The sequence below is a fragment of the Epinephelus lanceolatus genome, chromosome 1 (genome assembly GCF_041903045.1).
Source record: "Epinephelus lanceolatus isolate andai-2023 chromosome 1, ASM4190304v1, whole genome shotgun sequence".
NCBI lineage: Eukaryota > Metazoa > Chordata > Actinopteri > Perciformes > Serranidae > Epinephelus > Epinephelus lanceolatus.
The window spans coordinates 23891743-23907352 of record NC_135734.1 but is presented as its reverse complement, the minus strand read 5'-3'; the positions used below and the strand labels follow the sequence as shown (position 1 = coordinate 23907352).

At 41.5% G+C, this 15610-nt stretch overlaps 1 protein-coding gene and 15 non-coding genes across 16 annotated transcripts; all 16 read right to left on the bottom strand.

Annotated features, from left to right (window-relative positions):
* Positions 1-128: 128 nt before the first annotated feature.
* gnl3l (G protein nucleolar 3 like) lies at positions 129-7017 on the bottom strand. The gene is made up of 15 exons (XM_033625918.2): positions 6887-7017; positions 6753-6793; positions 5225-5335; positions 5008-5124; positions 4821-4904; positions 3898-4033; positions 3647-3750; positions 3378-3522; positions 3197-3284; positions 2935-3112; positions 2701-2843; positions 2477-2613; positions 1770-1936; positions 1479-1653; positions 129-233 (listed from the first exon to the last, which is right to left on the bottom strand). Exons 1-15 carry the CDS (start codon positions 6978-6980, stop codon positions 166-168), a joined length of 1788 nt encoding a protein of 595 aa, XP_033481809.1. The 5' UTR covers positions 6981-7017; the 3' UTR covers positions 129-165.
* Positions 7018-7963: 946 nt separating this feature from the next.
* trnaf-gaa (transfer RNA phenylalanine (anticodon GAA)) lies at positions 7964-8040 on the bottom strand. The gene has a single exon. It is a non-coding gene; the product is annotated as a tRNA-Phe (tRNA).
* A 435-nt stretch (positions 8041-8475) lies between these two features.
* trnaf-gaa (transfer RNA phenylalanine (anticodon GAA)) lies at positions 8476-8548 on the bottom strand. The gene has a single exon. It is a non-coding gene; the product is annotated as a tRNA-Phe (tRNA).
* A 437-nt stretch (positions 8549-8985) lies between these two features.
* trnaf-gaa (transfer RNA phenylalanine (anticodon GAA)) lies at positions 8986-9058 on the bottom strand. Its single transcript has one exon. It is a non-coding gene; the product is annotated as a tRNA-Phe (tRNA).
* Positions 9059-9496: 438 nt separating this feature from the next.
* trnaf-gaa (transfer RNA phenylalanine (anticodon GAA)) lies at positions 9497-9569 on the bottom strand. Its single transcript has one exon. It is a non-coding gene; the product is annotated as a tRNA-Phe (tRNA).
* Positions 9570-10006: 437 nt separating this feature from the next.
* On the bottom strand, positions 10007-10079 carry trnaf-gaa (transfer RNA phenylalanine (anticodon GAA)). Its single transcript has one exon. It is a non-coding gene; the product is annotated as a tRNA-Phe (tRNA).
* Positions 10080-10517: 438 nt separating this feature from the next.
* On the bottom strand, positions 10518-10590 carry trnaf-gaa (transfer RNA phenylalanine (anticodon GAA)). The gene has a single exon. It is a non-coding gene; the product is annotated as a tRNA-Phe (tRNA).
* A 437-nt stretch (positions 10591-11027) lies between these two features.
* Positions 11028-11100, bottom strand: trnaf-gaa (transfer RNA phenylalanine (anticodon GAA)). Its single transcript has one exon. It is a non-coding gene; the product is annotated as a tRNA-Phe (tRNA).
* Positions 11101-11538: 438 nt separating this feature from the next.
* trnaf-gaa (transfer RNA phenylalanine (anticodon GAA)) lies at positions 11539-11611 on the bottom strand. The gene has a single exon. It is a non-coding gene; the product is annotated as a tRNA-Phe (tRNA).
* A 438-nt stretch (positions 11612-12049) lies between these two features.
* trnaf-gaa (transfer RNA phenylalanine (anticodon GAA)) lies at positions 12050-12122 on the bottom strand. The gene has a single exon. It is a non-coding gene; the product is annotated as a tRNA-Phe (tRNA).
* A 437-nt stretch (positions 12123-12559) lies between these two features.
* On the bottom strand, positions 12560-12632 carry trnaf-gaa (transfer RNA phenylalanine (anticodon GAA)). Its single transcript has one exon. It is a non-coding gene; the product is annotated as a tRNA-Phe (tRNA).
* Positions 12633-13071: 439 nt separating this feature from the next.
* trnaf-gaa (transfer RNA phenylalanine (anticodon GAA)) lies at positions 13072-13144 on the bottom strand. The gene has a single exon. It is a non-coding gene; the product is annotated as a tRNA-Phe (tRNA).
* Positions 13145-13581: 437 nt separating this feature from the next.
* On the bottom strand, positions 13582-13654 carry trnaf-gaa (transfer RNA phenylalanine (anticodon GAA)). The gene has a single exon. It is a non-coding gene; the product is annotated as a tRNA-Phe (tRNA).
* A 437-nt stretch (positions 13655-14091) lies between these two features.
* On the bottom strand, positions 14092-14168 carry trnaf-gaa (transfer RNA phenylalanine (anticodon GAA)). Its single transcript has one exon. It is a non-coding gene; the product is annotated as a tRNA-Phe (tRNA).
* A 435-nt stretch (positions 14169-14603) lies between these two features.
* Positions 14604-14676, bottom strand: trnaf-gaa (transfer RNA phenylalanine (anticodon GAA)). The gene has a single exon. It is a non-coding gene; the product is annotated as a tRNA-Phe (tRNA).
* A 438-nt stretch (positions 14677-15114) lies between these two features.
* Positions 15115-15187, bottom strand: trnaf-gaa (transfer RNA phenylalanine (anticodon GAA)). The gene has a single exon. It is a non-coding gene; the product is annotated as a tRNA-Phe (tRNA).
* Positions 15188-15610: the final 423 nt, after the last annotated feature.

Below are 15610 nucleotides of genomic sequence, written 5' to 3'. Positions count from 1 at the left end.
AACTACCATTAAAGAATACAATTTTTTAATAATTGAATTAAGATTCAAGGGTTTTGCATGTGGATTTTAATACATTTTACACCAGAATACTGCAGTTTACATCCAATAAAGACAAAACACAAATAATGTATTCTTTTGTTTTTTTTTAATTTCAGTTTATTTTAATCAGCTGTCTGAAAATGAGAAGTCCATTGCAGCTGTCAAGGTGTCTGAGAGTTTGGTGGCAAGTTTGTCTGTAGAGGGAAAAAACACGATATAATTTTTATTATTAAATATACAATCAGTGTCAGGTATAGAGAATACACATTACTCATACAGAGGCTTGTCTGTGTGTGCGCGTGTGATTACATAAAGATACATAACATATTTTGACCATCAGCTACATTGAGCAGACAAAATCAACACTACAGACTTACAGAACCTTTTACATGAGAATAGATATTTCAGTCACATACAGCCAAATCTCCACAATAAACTGAGAGAGCAATCTTCAAGTCTTCACTGGGCCTGATTCCTTTTTTGCCTTTTTACTTTTGTTTTACTAAAACTAGAGAGTTTCTTTGTTTGCTTACTTTTTCTTTGAAGTGTTTGAAGAAATCATGGCATGAATACAACTCACCACAGTCAAACTGATATACTATAGTAGTAGACTGGGACCAATATTAATAATAAGAATCAGAAATACTTAATTGATCCCTGAGGACAAACTGTGATTCGTTACATTCACTCCGGTGTAAAGAATAGAGAATTATAGTAAGCGAGAAAAGGAGTATGAAATAGAAATATTTAAATACAAAGTAATAAAATCCAATAAAATAGAAATAAAAATGTGCATTACGCTACAATGTTAACACTAGTACTTAGGATATTCAGAATAAAATATATATCTTCACTGTGCTGAGTCTGTAAGTGTGTAGACTCACAAGTCAGTCTTTAGACGCTTTGCTTACGTAAAGACTGATGACTTTCTCCCTGAGTTTGTGTTTAGATGGGCGGATACAATTTCAGAGTTTAAAAAAACTCCCTATGTTGCAGAACCAATAGTAAATCCGCAGGGCGGTCCTTTGGTGGCTCGCTGAACTCTTGTGCTTGTAAACATAGTCCGCCTAGAAACACGTGTAGCGGTACAAAATGACTCAAGTCGCTGTAAGTCCTTCATTTCCACAATCTTGTGGACTGAGCACACGTTTGATGAAACAGAGTTAAATCTCTCGGCATCTATTTTCAAGCTCTCTGTGTGTTTGTGTCCTTGCAGACGAGAAAAGGGGGAGCGCACATTTCCGGGAGGGCGTGTCCTTTTCAAAAATGCAAGAGGTGTTGCTTTGTTGCCGACCGTTTTCGCCGGTGTGTTAAACACACTTTAGAAAGGAGTGTCCCCAGACTATCAGAAGGCGGAGATCTCTGATTGTCTGGTGGCGAGACTAGTAAGTGTGTAAGAATATAAAAATATGTGCATTGTGCTAACAATTTATACAAACCAGATCTTTTCTGTTGCTTTTTCCTCTTCTTGCTGGCCGCCAGGAGTGCCTGGCCCTGCTGTAACGGATCTACATCAATGATATCCCTCAAATTTGGAGCCTTGGATGCAGCATCACTTGCAGGTAAGTCCATCTTTGACCTCTGAGATTTTATCTCGACTGTCATTGGTCCAAACTATTTCGAGCAGGACAAAACATTAAGATCAGTGACACACATTTTACAGTTTTTAAGTGCACAACATACTGTAGTTAAATAAACACTTTAGTTGTAATGATTGCACTGTTTCACACCTCTGGGTCCTGGTCATCCTCCATAGATTGAATGTCATCTTTAAATTCAGTCTCTTCCAAGGACCCCCCCGCCATGTCCAGATCAGAAGGTGGTTCACCCCGGCCACCTTCTGTCATTCCAGTGGTTTCCATGCAAAATCCCATTTGGATATCAGGACAAGAAGATTCTGAAAGATGGCAAATAAACCAATCAAACTTTTGAGTAACTGCTGTTTCTTTGTGGTGGATGGCAGCTAATCTGATAAGACCATGGTGATCCTAGTCAACTCTGTTTTAGTCTAATCTAATGTTAACCATGAATTTCACCATTATGGAAGTACTAGTTTAGTTGTCCTTCTGTGACACTATTAATTATCATCAGGGGGAAAAATGGTCAAGGGTCAGGTCAGAAAAGTGTTAAACCTTGTGGTGTGTAGATATATAGATTTTTTTTTTAAGATTTTTTTTGGGCATTTTTTGCCTTTAATGGACAGGACAGCTAAGTGTGAAAGGGGGAGAGAGAGAGGGGACGAGACACAGCAAAGGGCCACAGGCTGGACTCAAACCCGGGCCACGGCGGCAACAGCCCTGGGGCGCCCGCTCCACCACTAAGCCACCGACGCCCCTGTTCTGAGGTTCTTGAAAGATTGATAAGTGGGTCGTTCTTCTTAGTAACGGTTTGTGAATGAGGCCCACTCTTTCTAGATTCCAGTGGAAGTAACCTTTACCTGCAAGAACTTCCTGATTTCCTTTTTCCAACTCATCCCAGTCAAACGCTTTGCCCATCTCCGTAACAATCTCGGCGCTGACGTGTGTGGGAAGAGTGTGTGTCTCTGGAGGATGTGTAAAGTAGCTGATCCTTCCCCTGAAGGTTACAACATGCTGAAATTAATACAGTGCTTATAATAGCAGGTTGATCTGTCAAACATCCAAAATTCTCATTTTTACCCACCCTGTCCAGTCCAATAATACACTCTTTGCTGCTTTGTCGGTGTCAGGCAGTCCCCCCTTCCTTAGTTTGCCTTGACGTCGAGCAAGCATTGCCAAGAACTCCAGAGCTGTGTGAAAGTCTGAAACTCCGTAGTGCTCGATGATCTGTACATCCAGCATAATTAACGATAATGGCAGTGTGCAAATGACACAATCAAGCAACACACAAAAAGAATATTAAGACGACATGTTGTACCTGTGCCTTGTTGCAGCGTCGAAGGATGGCTTCAACAGGTGGAAGGGGATCTACGAGCTGTTCGATTTTCACACAGTTACGGAGAATCATTGCTGCATCAGATGTTGAAGTTGCCATGACAATGCCAGGGCAATCTAGGAGCTTAATGTGTTTGTCCAAATGCACCTCTTGAAGGCACCTGAAATCCCTCAAACCCATCAGCAAGACTAGCAGGGAACAAGCAGGACAATATATTATATTTATATGTATTATAGTAGCTTACTTGGTGACACCAGGAGTGGCTCCGACATTACACGCTCGTGCTCGTTTCAAACTGTTGATCAAACTACTTTTTCCTACATTAGGAAAACCTACAAAACAGGAGTGGAAACATTGTTTTCACTTTGGACAACCTCGCATTTTACACAGAGAGAACCTGGTGCATTGCTGGATGTGGAACTTACCTACAACACCCACGGTGATGGCCGTCTTGATGTCAAGGTTGCGGCAGTAGTTTCCTAGAAGCTTCATCAAGCAATCTGCACCAACACAAGCACTGGTACTGAGTAGCTCTGTGGTGGCTTGAGTCACTGGTACGTTACTGCGTTTCTGTCCATGGCACAAGATGGAGGGAAAAATTGTTTATGTGAAATTATGTTATTCCATAGCTTTAATTATTTGAGTCTGAATTAACACTGTTAGGTTATCAAAATATACGTTTTTAAATGCATACCAAGTTCTTGGTCTGTTGCTGAGTGGATGCTTTGAAAGCTACTGTAGGAAACTCATTACGAAGATATTTAATCCACTTTTCCACAATTTCCTTTGACACCAAATCTATAATCAAAGTAAAGCCATATAAGTTAAGCATCGCATATTTGGCACAAAAGATAAAATACTTGCAACTACATTGTTGTCCAATCAAAAAGCAAATTTAGACAATCCCTAAAAGAAATACTTTGTAAATGTATTTAGTTAACTTACCAATTTTATTAAGGACTAAAACGATCTTCTTGTTTGTTCCACTTTGAATGACTGCCTGTTCCACCTGAGGACATCTGCAGCCAAGAGGGTCACGTGCATCCAAAACCTCCAAAATCACATCTGAGGCCTCCACGACCTTTAATAAAACATTTTATAAACACACAGTGTTTATATTCATAACTCTATTTGACCCTGTCCTTTTACTTTTCTGTCACAGCTGAGGGAACAGCGTGATTCAGGCCCTGTCTACACATATACAGATATTTTTGAAAATGGTTATGTTCCTCTACATTTTGGCCTCTCGTCCACAATAAAACCGAGATACTGTAAAACGCCTTCTAAATTGGAGATTTATTCTCTTCAATTCGCACATGCACATTGTTGCTTTGTTTAATGGACATATGCTGGAAAATGCAATGACGGACACTGGTTTACATTTTGTTAGCACTGCTTGGACTAATGACTACTTCACACTTAAACTTTTAATTGCTGCACCACTTCACGGATAAATAGAGTATTTGCTGCACCCAATGTTTTTTACTCCACCTCAGCAACTGCAGTTTAAACTCTGTCAGAAATGGCAGTTTTGGATCAGGCCCAGTCAGACCAGCAGATAGTGGGACACTTTCCAGAGTGGGATTATTGTTGATGAGAAATAGAAGGAAAACTGTGGTATGTCAAGAGCATCACTCATACGTTTGAGTGAGCTCCTTCGTCCTTATATCAAAGGGGAATATTGAAAGGCAATTGCCTGATTTATGGCAGTGCGTACTTTAATAATTATTCTCCAACATTCATTGCCTTTTGGCTGCTTTTAAAAAGGTTATGGTTAAGGTTAAGTTGCACAGTGATTAATGCCTCTAAATACTGTAACATTCATTTGATACAAGCCAGTTTGTTGCATGAACTGAGCAACTACGCACCTTTTTAAATTCTCTGTAATACGCCTTCCTCGAATTTTCATTTTCGAAATTAACATTCTTCTCCAAACTCTGCATCTCCATCTCCTGTGAACACAAAGAAGAAAACATAAATCACTACAATGGCAAGTAGCACAGTGTGCAGTTTTTCTTATTGCAGTCAATTTTTGCTACACAGGCTGACATTTACCCTCTGCTCAAATGCTCTTTGTCGCTGTAGGATGTCATTCTGATAGCTTTGCAAATTCCTCCTCTTCATCAGTTCTCGTTCTCTAGAGATTCTCTGCCTGTCCTGGAGGTCCTGAATCTAAATAGGAAATTTACAAATTGAAAGATTTGTTAACCTGAATAAAATATCAGCAATGTAACCTCAAAAATGAGTACAGACAAGACTTTCAAACATTCACCCTCTGCTTCCTGATTTCCTCTGGTTTTCTGTTGGCTTTGACATTCTGCACAGATGACTGCTCCGAATTCTTTGTCTGCCCTGAAGCGTCATTCTTCTGTCCATCTTTAGTCTGCAGGCCGGAAAACATATGAAAATTATTAGTTGATTATAAAGGCATCACAATGCAACATAGGAATCAAAACATTCAATTAATCACCATAACCGTGCGTCATAGAAACTCACATTTCACTGAGCAAGCAATACATAGTATAATCAAACAAGTCTAAAAATCTCTCTGATTATGACTTATGATTAGAAACATATAGAAGAATGTAGTGCAACATACTTGTACCACACACAGAGACTTTATATTCTAGTCTATTAGCATGTTTGTGTGCTTTAGCATGTTATACAGGCTGTTGAAACATTTTGAATGAGCTGTTATATTGCTATTTTTCCTCACTCCTTAAATAATGGCAAATTTAGCAGAGATAAAAACAGAGTAATTACAATAATAAACATAATAATACATTTTATTTACAGAGCACTTTTCATAGTACTCAAACACACCTTACATCAGTAAAGCACACACAACATCATTCATACCTTAAAAGCCATTTTAAAGAAGAGTTTTGATGAGTTATTTGAACTTGGATGGGTCGGGGCAGTCTTGAATGTGTTTGGGGAAAGAGTTATAGAGGGAGGGGGCGGCTCTGTCACCCCAGAAGCAGGAATTACATGATTAAATCTTCCATTTAGTCGATGTCCCCACAGTTTTGCATGAAAGGGGAGAATATCGTTGTAACACTGTTCCCCCAAATATCCTTCAATTTTGAATTTGTCTTCCAGTCCAGAAAAGCCACGTGACCTTCAATCATTACTGAAGCACAATGGTAAAGTTGGGCTCTTAATATAATTTGGGAACACATTTTTCTGAGCACTCTGCAGTGTACTCAGTGGTTAGACATAATAGGTTTAAACTGTGGTTTGCTACTTCATAGTATGTGAAGCTGATATTCCCCAATCCAACTTGAACAGTGCAAACCCAAAACTAACGTAAACGAACTAACGTACCTGTTCACTTAGGCTTGTTATAGGCATAATGGTGTACTTGACATCAAGACAGCAACGCATTCATGTTAAATCTGCACAGCTTTTGCTGCTAAGCCTCCAACATCTTTTATCAATGCCTAGTGACTTCTTATATTCTTATTTGAGGTTTCTTTGCACCTTTTAAGTTGTCAAGTTCAGCAGTTTATTTTGTTCTATCTAAAATATATATTTTGTTTCTCACCATACACACTATATAGCTGATTAGTTTATGGAGACAAGCACACTGTCACTGAAGTTGCTGAATGCTAAATTTACAAAATATGATGATGCAAGGAGCTGCGACAGGAGCTTATCCATCCTTGTAGGTATTTGGCAATTTCAGCCATATACCAGTCAGTGTTACTAACAGATAAGCGTCCGTTACAATAAACATTAGGAGCTCCAGCTCTTAAAGTTAGCACCAGATAACATTAGCCGGGTAAGTTAGCACGTACCTTAAATTTCCCGAAGCCGAGACGTTTGGCTCGTTTTTGTTCTGTAAAGTGTGAGAGACGACAGAAACCATTTATAACCATTCACAGATATTTACTGTGTGAATACATTTAGTCAATGCAGATAAAATACGTACTGGCTTTAGACATAACTTCACGAAAGTACTTCTGCGACTTCACGTGTGTGGCAGGAGGGCGGACACGCGCACACAACGGCTTCGCCAACAACATCCGGGTGGGTGTCAAAATAAAAGAGCGACATGGGTCCCAAACTAAGCAGGAGTCGTCGGACCCCGAGTTTATCTGAAATTAAAGCTGTTTGGGGATACCAGCCAACGAAAGGTCACACGTGGAAGGGGCATTTTATTGTTATCATTGTTATTTCATTCACCTCAGCACAAAACAACACTTTATTAAAACTGTTGGTACTGAAAACATCGAAATACATCCTCTGGGAACTGCGAATGTATGAAAGCATGTATTTCACTTGAGTACAAAAATCTGCTGGTAGCAACTTAATCTTTTTTTCTGAATTATTATTTCAAATTTCTGACAAGTGTTTTAATGAAAAATATTCTTTTTTAAATCTGAGTTAACAGAATAAAAGCAGAGAATTTACAAGATCATTATTTTGTTAATTTAATTTTTTCTTTTTGTTTTTTTTTTGTTTTGTTTTGTTTTGTTTTTTTAATCTTTTATCAGAATCCTGAGATATTCTCATTAGGAAAAGTCAGGGGATCACCAATGTCATTGGCTCTATCTTTTGTGGACCTTAAATATCTTTCAGGGATCTTGACATTAACCCATGGTTAGATGGATGAGTTGAAGGAAATCAAAGCGCATGGAAAATATGAAAGACATTTCAGAAAACAACTTTACACACATCATTAGGGGGCTGTAGCTCTGTCACTTAGCATAGAATTTTGCTTAAGTTAACACTCGTGTTTCCTGGCTTCCGTCCATTCTGAGGACCTCCTCTCTCTTTGTCTCCTCAGAATGCATTTGCAAATTGAGATGTCCTAAAAGATGGTGAGTCTCAATCTTTTTCCAGGTCATGTGATCGAGGATGGATCTTGGGATGAATCCATGGATAGGTGGATGAGTTGCAGGAAACCTATGGGAACACATGAAGGTAGAAACAGAGAAAGATCACCAATCACACTGCTCCAAGTCAGGAGCTCTAATCAAATGACCTCAAAATACAGCACTCCTACAGCCGAAACCCGGGATTGAACCAGGGACCTTTAGATCTTCAGTCTAACTGACGCTCTCCCAGCTGAGCTACTTCGGCTCAATATGCTACGAAATGGTGGTCCCAAGATCCAAAAAAATCAAAGCGTATGGAAAATATGAGACATTTCAGAAAACAACTTTACACACATCATTAGGGGGCTGTAGTTCTGTCACTTAGCTTCGAACTTTGCTTAAGTTAACACTCGTGTTTCCTGGCTTCCGTCCATTCTGAGGACCTCCTCTCTCTTTGTCTCCTCAGAATGCATTTGCAAATTGAGATGTCCTAAAAGATGCTGAGTCTCAATCTATTTCCAGGTCATGTGATCGAGGACGGAGGAGTCGAGGAGGGATCTTGGGATGAATCCACAGATAGTTGGATGAGTTGCAAGAAACCCATGTGAACACATGAAGGTAGAAACAGAGAAGGTTCTCCAATCACACTGCTCCAAGTCAGGAGCTCTAATCAAATGACCTCAAAACGCAGCTCTCCTACTGCCGAAACCCAGGATTGAACCAGGGATCTTTAGATTTTCAGTCTAACGCTCTCCCAACTGAACTATTTCAGCTGACAATGCTGCAAAATGGTGGTCCCAATATCCAAAAAAGTCAAAGCGCATGGAAAATATGAAAGACATTTCAGAAAACAACTTTACACACATCATTAGGGGGCTGTAGCTCTGTCACTTAGCATAGAATTTTGCTTAAGTTAACACTCGTGTTTCCTGGCTTCCGTCCATTCTGAGGACCTCCTCTCTCTTTGTCTCCTCAGAATGCATTTGCAAATTGAGATGTCCTAAAAGATGCTGAGTCTCAATCTATTTCCAGGTCATGTGATCGAGGACGGAGGAGTCAAGGAGGGATCTTGAGATGAATCCATGGATAGGTGGATGAGTTGCAGGAAACCGATGGGAACACATGAAGGTAGAAACAGAGAAAGATCACCAATCACACTGCTCCAAGTCAGGAGCTCTAATCAAATGACCTCAAAACACAGCACTCCTACTGCTGAAACCCAGGATTGAACCAGGGACCTTTAGATCTTCAGTCTAACGCTCTCCCAACTGAGCTATTTCGGCTCGAAATCCGGTAAAATGGTGGTCACAAGATCCATAAAAAATGAAAGCATATGGAAAATATGAAAGACATTTCAGAAAACAACTTTACACACATCATTAGGGGGCTGTAGCTCTGTCACTTAGCATAGAATTTTGCTTAAGTTAACACTCGTATTTCCTGGCTTCCCTCCATTCTGAGGACCTCCTCTCTCTTTGTCTCCTCAGAACGCATTTGCAAATTGAGATGTCCTAAAAGATGCTGAGTCTCAATCTATTTCCAGGTCATGTGATCGAGGACGGAGGAGTCGAGGAGTGATCTTGGGATGAATCCACAGATAGTTGGATGAGTTGCAAGAAACCCATGTGAACACATGAAGGTAGAAACAGAGAAGGTTCTCCAATCACACTGCTCCAAGTCAGGAGCTCTAATCAAATGACCTCAAAACGCAGCTCTCCTACTGCCGAAACCCAGGATTGAACCAGGGATCTTTAGATTTTCAGTCTAACGCTCTCCCAACTGAACTATTTCAGCTGACAATGCTGCAAAATGGTGGTCCCAATATCCAAAAAAGTCAAAGCGCATGGAAAATATGAAAGACATTTCAGAAAACAACTTTACACACATCATTAGGGGGCTGTAGCTCTGTCACTTAGCATAGAATTTTGCTTAAGTTAACACTCGTGTTTCCTGGCTTCCGTCCATTCTGAGGACCTCCTCTCTCTTTGTCTCCTCAGAATGCATTTGCAAATTGAGATGTCCTAAAAGATGCTGAGTCTCAATCTATTTCCAGGTCATGTGATCGAGGACGGAGGAGTCAAGGAGGGATCTTGAGATGAATCCATGGATAGGTGGATGAGTTGCAGGAAACCGATGGGAACACATGAAGGTAGAAACAGAGAAAGATCACCAATCACACTGCTCCAAGTCAGGAGCTCTAATCAAATGACCTCAAAACACAGCACTCCTACTGCTGAAACCCAGGATTGAACCAGGGACCTTTAGATCTTCAGTCTAACGCTCTCCCAACTGAGCTATTTCGGCTCGAAATCCGGTAAAATGGTGGTCACAAGATCCATAAAAAATGAAAGCATATGGAAAATATGAAAGACATTTCAGAAAACAACTTTACACACATCATTAGGGGGCTGTAGCTCTGTCACTTAGCATAGAATTTTGCTTAAGTTAACACTCGTATTTCCTGGCTTCCCTCCATTCTGAGGACCTCCTCTCTCTTTGTCTCCTCAGAACGCATTTGCAAATTGAGATGTCCTAAAAGATGCTGAGTCTCAATCTATTTCCAGGTCATGTGATCGAGGACGGAGGAGTCGAGGAGTGATCTTGGGATGAATCCACAGATAGTTGGATGAGTTGCAAGAAACCCATGTGAACACATGAAGGTAGAAACAGAGAAGGTTCTCCAATCACACTGCTCCAAGTCAGGAGCTCTAATCAAATGACCTCAAAACGCAGCTCTCCTACTGCCGAAACCCAGGATTGAACCAGGGATCTTTAGATTTTCAGTCTAACGCTCTCCCAACTGAACTATTTCAGCTGACAATGCTGCAAAATGGTGGTCCCAATATCCAAAAAAGTCAAAGCGCATGGAAAATATGAAAGACATTTCAGAAAACAACTTTACACACATCATTAGGGGGCTGTGGCTCTGTCACTTAGCATAGAATTTTGCTTAAGTTAACACTCGTGTTTCCTGGCTTCCGTCCATTCTGAGGACCTCCTCTCTCTTTGTCTCCTCAGAATGCATTTGCAAATTGAGATGTCCTAAAAGATGCTGAGTCTCAATCTATTTCCAGGTCATGTGATCGAGGACGGAGGAGTCAAGGAGGGATCTTGAGATGAATCCATGGATAGGTGGATGAGTTGCAGGAAACCGATGGGAACACATGAAGGTAGAAACAGAGAAAGATCACCAATCACACTGCTCCAAGTCAGGAGCTCTAATCAAATGACCTCAAAACACAGCACTCCTACTGCTGAAACCCAGGATTGAACCAGGGACCTTTAGATCTTCAGTCTAACGCTCTCCCAACTGAGCTATTTTGGCTCCAAATGCTGCAAAATGGTGGTCACAAGATCCAAAAAAAATAAAAGCGTGTGGAAAATATGAAAGACATTTCAGAAAACAACTTTACACACATCATTAGGGGGCTGTAGCTCTGTCACTTAGGTTCGAACTTTGCTTAAGTTAACACTCATGTATCCTGGCATCACTCCCCTCTGAGGACCTCCTCCCTCTTTGTCTCCTCAGAACGCATTTGCGAATTGAGATGCCCGAAAAGATGGTGAGTCTCAATCTATTTAGAGGTCATGTGATCGAGGATAGAGGAGCCGAGGAGGGATCTTGAGATGAATCCATGGATAGGTGGATGAGTTGCAGGAAACCTATGGGAACACATGAAGGTAGAAACAGAGAAAGATCACCAATCACACTGCTCCAAGTCAGGAGCTCTAATCAAATGACCTCAAAACACAGCACTCCTACTGCCGAAACCCAGGACTGAACCAGGGACCTTTAGATCTTCAGTCTAACGCTCTCCCAACTGAGCTATTTCGGCTCGAAATCTGGTAAAATGTTGGTCACAAGATCCAAAAAAAATCAAAGCGTGTGGAAAATATGAAAGACATTTCAGAAAACAACTTTACACACATCAATAGGGGGCTGTAGCTCTGTCACTTAGGTTCGAACTTTGCTTAAGTTAACACTCATGTATCCTGGCATCCCTCCCCTCTGAGGACCTCCTACCTGTTTGCCTCCTCAGAACGCATTTGCGAATTGAGATGTCCTAAAAGATGGTGAGTCTCAATCTATTTAGAGGTCATGTGATCGAGGATAGAGGAGCCGAGGAGTGATCTTGGGATGAATCCATGGATAGGTGGATGAGTTGCAGGAAACCTATGGGAACACATGAAGGTAGAAACAGAGAAGGATCACCAATCACACTGCTCCAAGTCAGGAGCTCTAATCAAATGACCTCAAAACACAGCACTCCTACTGCCGAAACCCGGGATTGAACCAGGGACCTTTAGATCTTCAGTCTAACGCTCTCCCAACTGAGCTACTTCGGCTCCAAATGCTGCAAAATGGTGGTCCTAAGATCCAAAAAAATCAAAGCGTGTGGAAAATATGAAAGACATTTCAGAAAACAACTTTACACACATCATTAAGGGGCTGTAGCTCTGTCACTTAGCTTCGAACTTTGCTTAAGTTAACACTCGTGTTTCCTGGCTTCCGTCCATTCTGAGGACCTCCTCTCTCTTTGTCTCCTCAGAACGCATTTGCAAATTGAGATGTCCTAAAAGATGCTGAGTCTCAATCTATTTCCAGGTCATGTGATCGAGGACGGAGGAGTCAAGGAGGGATCTTGAGATGAATCCACGGATAGGTGGATGAATTGCAGGAAACCCATGTGAACACATGAAGGTATAAACAAAGAAAGATCTCCAATCACACTGCTCCAAGTCAGGAGCTCTAATCAAATGACCTCAAAACGCAGCACTCCTACTGCCGAAACCCGGGATTGAACCAGGGACCTTTAGATCTTCAGTCTAACGCTCTCCCAACTGAGCTATTTTGGCTCGAAATCCTGTAAAATGGTGGTCACAAGATCCATAAAAAATGAAAGCGTATGGAAAATATGAAAGACATTTCAGAAAACAACTTTACACACATCATTAGGGGGGCTGTAGCTCTGTCACTTAGCATAGAATTTTGCTTAAGTTAACACTCGTATTTCCTGGCTTCCCTCCATTCTGAGGACCTCCTCTCTCTTTGTCTCCTCAGAACGCATTTGCAAATTGAGATGTCCTAAAAGATGGTGAGTCTCAATCTATTTCCAGGTCATGTGATCGAGGACGGAGGAGTCAAGGAGGGATCTTGAAATGAATCCATGGATAGGTGGATGAGTTGCAACAAACCCACGTGAACACATGAAGGTAGAAACAGAGAAAGATCTCCAATCACACTGCTCCAAGTCAGGAGCTCTAATCAAATGACCTCAAAATACAGCACTCCTACTGCCGAAACCCAGGATTGAACCAGGGACCTTTAGATCTTCAGTCTAACGCTCTCCCAACTGAGCTATTTCAGCTCACAATGCTGCAAAATGGTGGTCCCCATATCCAAAAAAATCAAAACGTATGGAAAATATGAAAGACATTTCAGAAAACAACTTTACACACATCATTAGGGGGCTGTAGCTCTGTCACTTAGCATAGAATTTTGCTTAAGTTAACACTCGTGTTTCCTGGCTTCCATCCATTCTGAGGACCTCCTCTCTCTTTGTCTCCTCAGAACGCATTTGCGAATTGAGATGCCTGAAAAGATGGTGAGTCTCAATCTATTTAGAGGTCATGTGATCGAGGATAGAGGAGCCGAGGAGTGATCTTGGGATGAATCCATGGATAGGTGGATGAGTTGCAGGAAACCTATGGGAACACATGAAGATAGAAACAGAGAAGGATCACCAATCACACTGCTCCAAGTCAGGAGCTCTAATCAAATGACCTCAAAACACAGCACTCCTACTGCCGAAACCCGGGATTGAACCAGGGACCTTTAGATCTTCAGTCTAACGCTCTCCCAACTGAGCTACTTCGGCTCCAAATGCTGCAAAATGGTGGTCCTAAGATCCAAAAAAATCAAAGCGTGTGGAAAATATGAAAGACATTTCACAAAACAACTTTACACACATCATTAGGGGGCTGTAGCTCTGTCACTTAGGTTCGAACTTTGCTTAAGTTAACACTCATGTATCCTGGCTTCCCTCCCCTCTGAGGACCTCCTCCCTCTTTGTCTCCTCAGAACGCATTTGCAAATTGAGATGCCCGAAAAGATGGTGAGTCTCAATCTATTTAGAGGTCATGTGATCTAGGATGGAGGAGTCGAGGAGTGATCTTGGGATGAATCCATGGATAGGTGGATGAGTTGCAGGAAACCTATGGGAACACATGAAGGTAGAAACAGAGAAAGATCACCAATCACACTGCTCCAAGTCAGGAGCTCTAATCAAATGACCTCAAAACACAGCACTCCTACAGCCGAAACCCGGGACTGAACCAGGGACCTTTAGATCTTCAGTCTAACTGACGCTCTCCCAGCTGAGCTACTTCGGCTCAATATGCTACAAAATGGTGGTCCCAATATCCAAAAAAATCAAAGCGTATGGAAAATATGAGACATTTCAGAAAACAACTTTACACACATCATTAGGGGGCTGTAGTTCTGTCACTTAGCTTCGAACTTTGCTTAAGTTAACACTTGTGTTTCCTGGCTTCCGTCCATTCTGAGGACCTCCTCTCTCTTTGTCTCCTCAGAACGCATTTGCAAATTGAGATGTCCTAAAAGATGCTGAGTCTCAATCTATTTCCAGGTCATGTGATCGAGGACGGAGGAGTCAAGGAGGGATCTTGAGATGAATCCACGGATAGGTGGATGAATTGCAGGAAATCCATGTGAACACATGAAGGTATAAACAAAGAAAGATCTCCAATCACACTGCTCCAAGTCAGGAGCTCTAATCAAATGACCTCAAAACACAGCACTCCTACTGCCGAAACCCAGGATTGAACCAGGGACCTTTAGATCTTCAGTCTAACGCTCTCCCAACTGAGCTATTTCGGCTCGAAATCCTGTAAAATGGTGGTCACAAGATCCATAAAAAATGAAAGCGTATGGAAAATATGAAAGACATTTCAGAAAACAACTTTACACACATCATTAGGGGGCTGTAGCTCTGTCACTTAGCATAGAATTTTGCTTAAGTTAACACTCGTGTTTCCTGGCTTCCGTCCATTCTGAGGACCTCCTCTCTCTTTGTCTCCTCAGAATGCATTTGCAAATTGAGATGTCCTAAAAGATGCTGAGTCTCAATCTATTTCCAGGTCATGTGATCGAGGACGGAGGAGTCAAGGAGGGATCTTGAGATGAATCCATGGATAGGTGGATGAGTTGCAGGAAACCTATGGGAACACATGAAGGTAGAAACAGAGAAAGATCTCCAATCACACTGCTCCAAGTCAGGAGCTCTAATCAAATGACCTCAAAACACAGCACTCCTACTGCCGAAACCCGGGATTGAACCAGGGACCTTTAGATCTTCAGTCTAACGCTCTCCCAGCTGAGCTATTTCGGCTCCAAATGTTGCAAAATGGTGGTCACAAGATCCAAAAAAAATAAAAGCGTGTGGAAAATATGAAAGACATTTCAGAAAACAACTTTACACACATCATTAGGGGGCTGTAGTTCTGTCACTTAGGTTCGAACTTTACTTAAGTTATCACTCATGTATCCTGGCATCCCTCCCCTCTGAGGACCTCCTCCCTCTTTGTCTCCTCAGAACGCATTTGCGAATTGAGATGCCCGAAAAGATGGTGAGTCTCAATCTATTTAGAGGTCATGTGATCGAGGATAGAGGAGCCGAGGAGTGATCTTGAGATGAATCCATGGATAGGTGGATGAGTTGCAGGAAACCTATGGGAACACATGAAGGTAGAAACAGAGAAAGATCACCAATCACACTGCTCCAAGTCAGGAGCTCTAATCAAATGACCTCAAA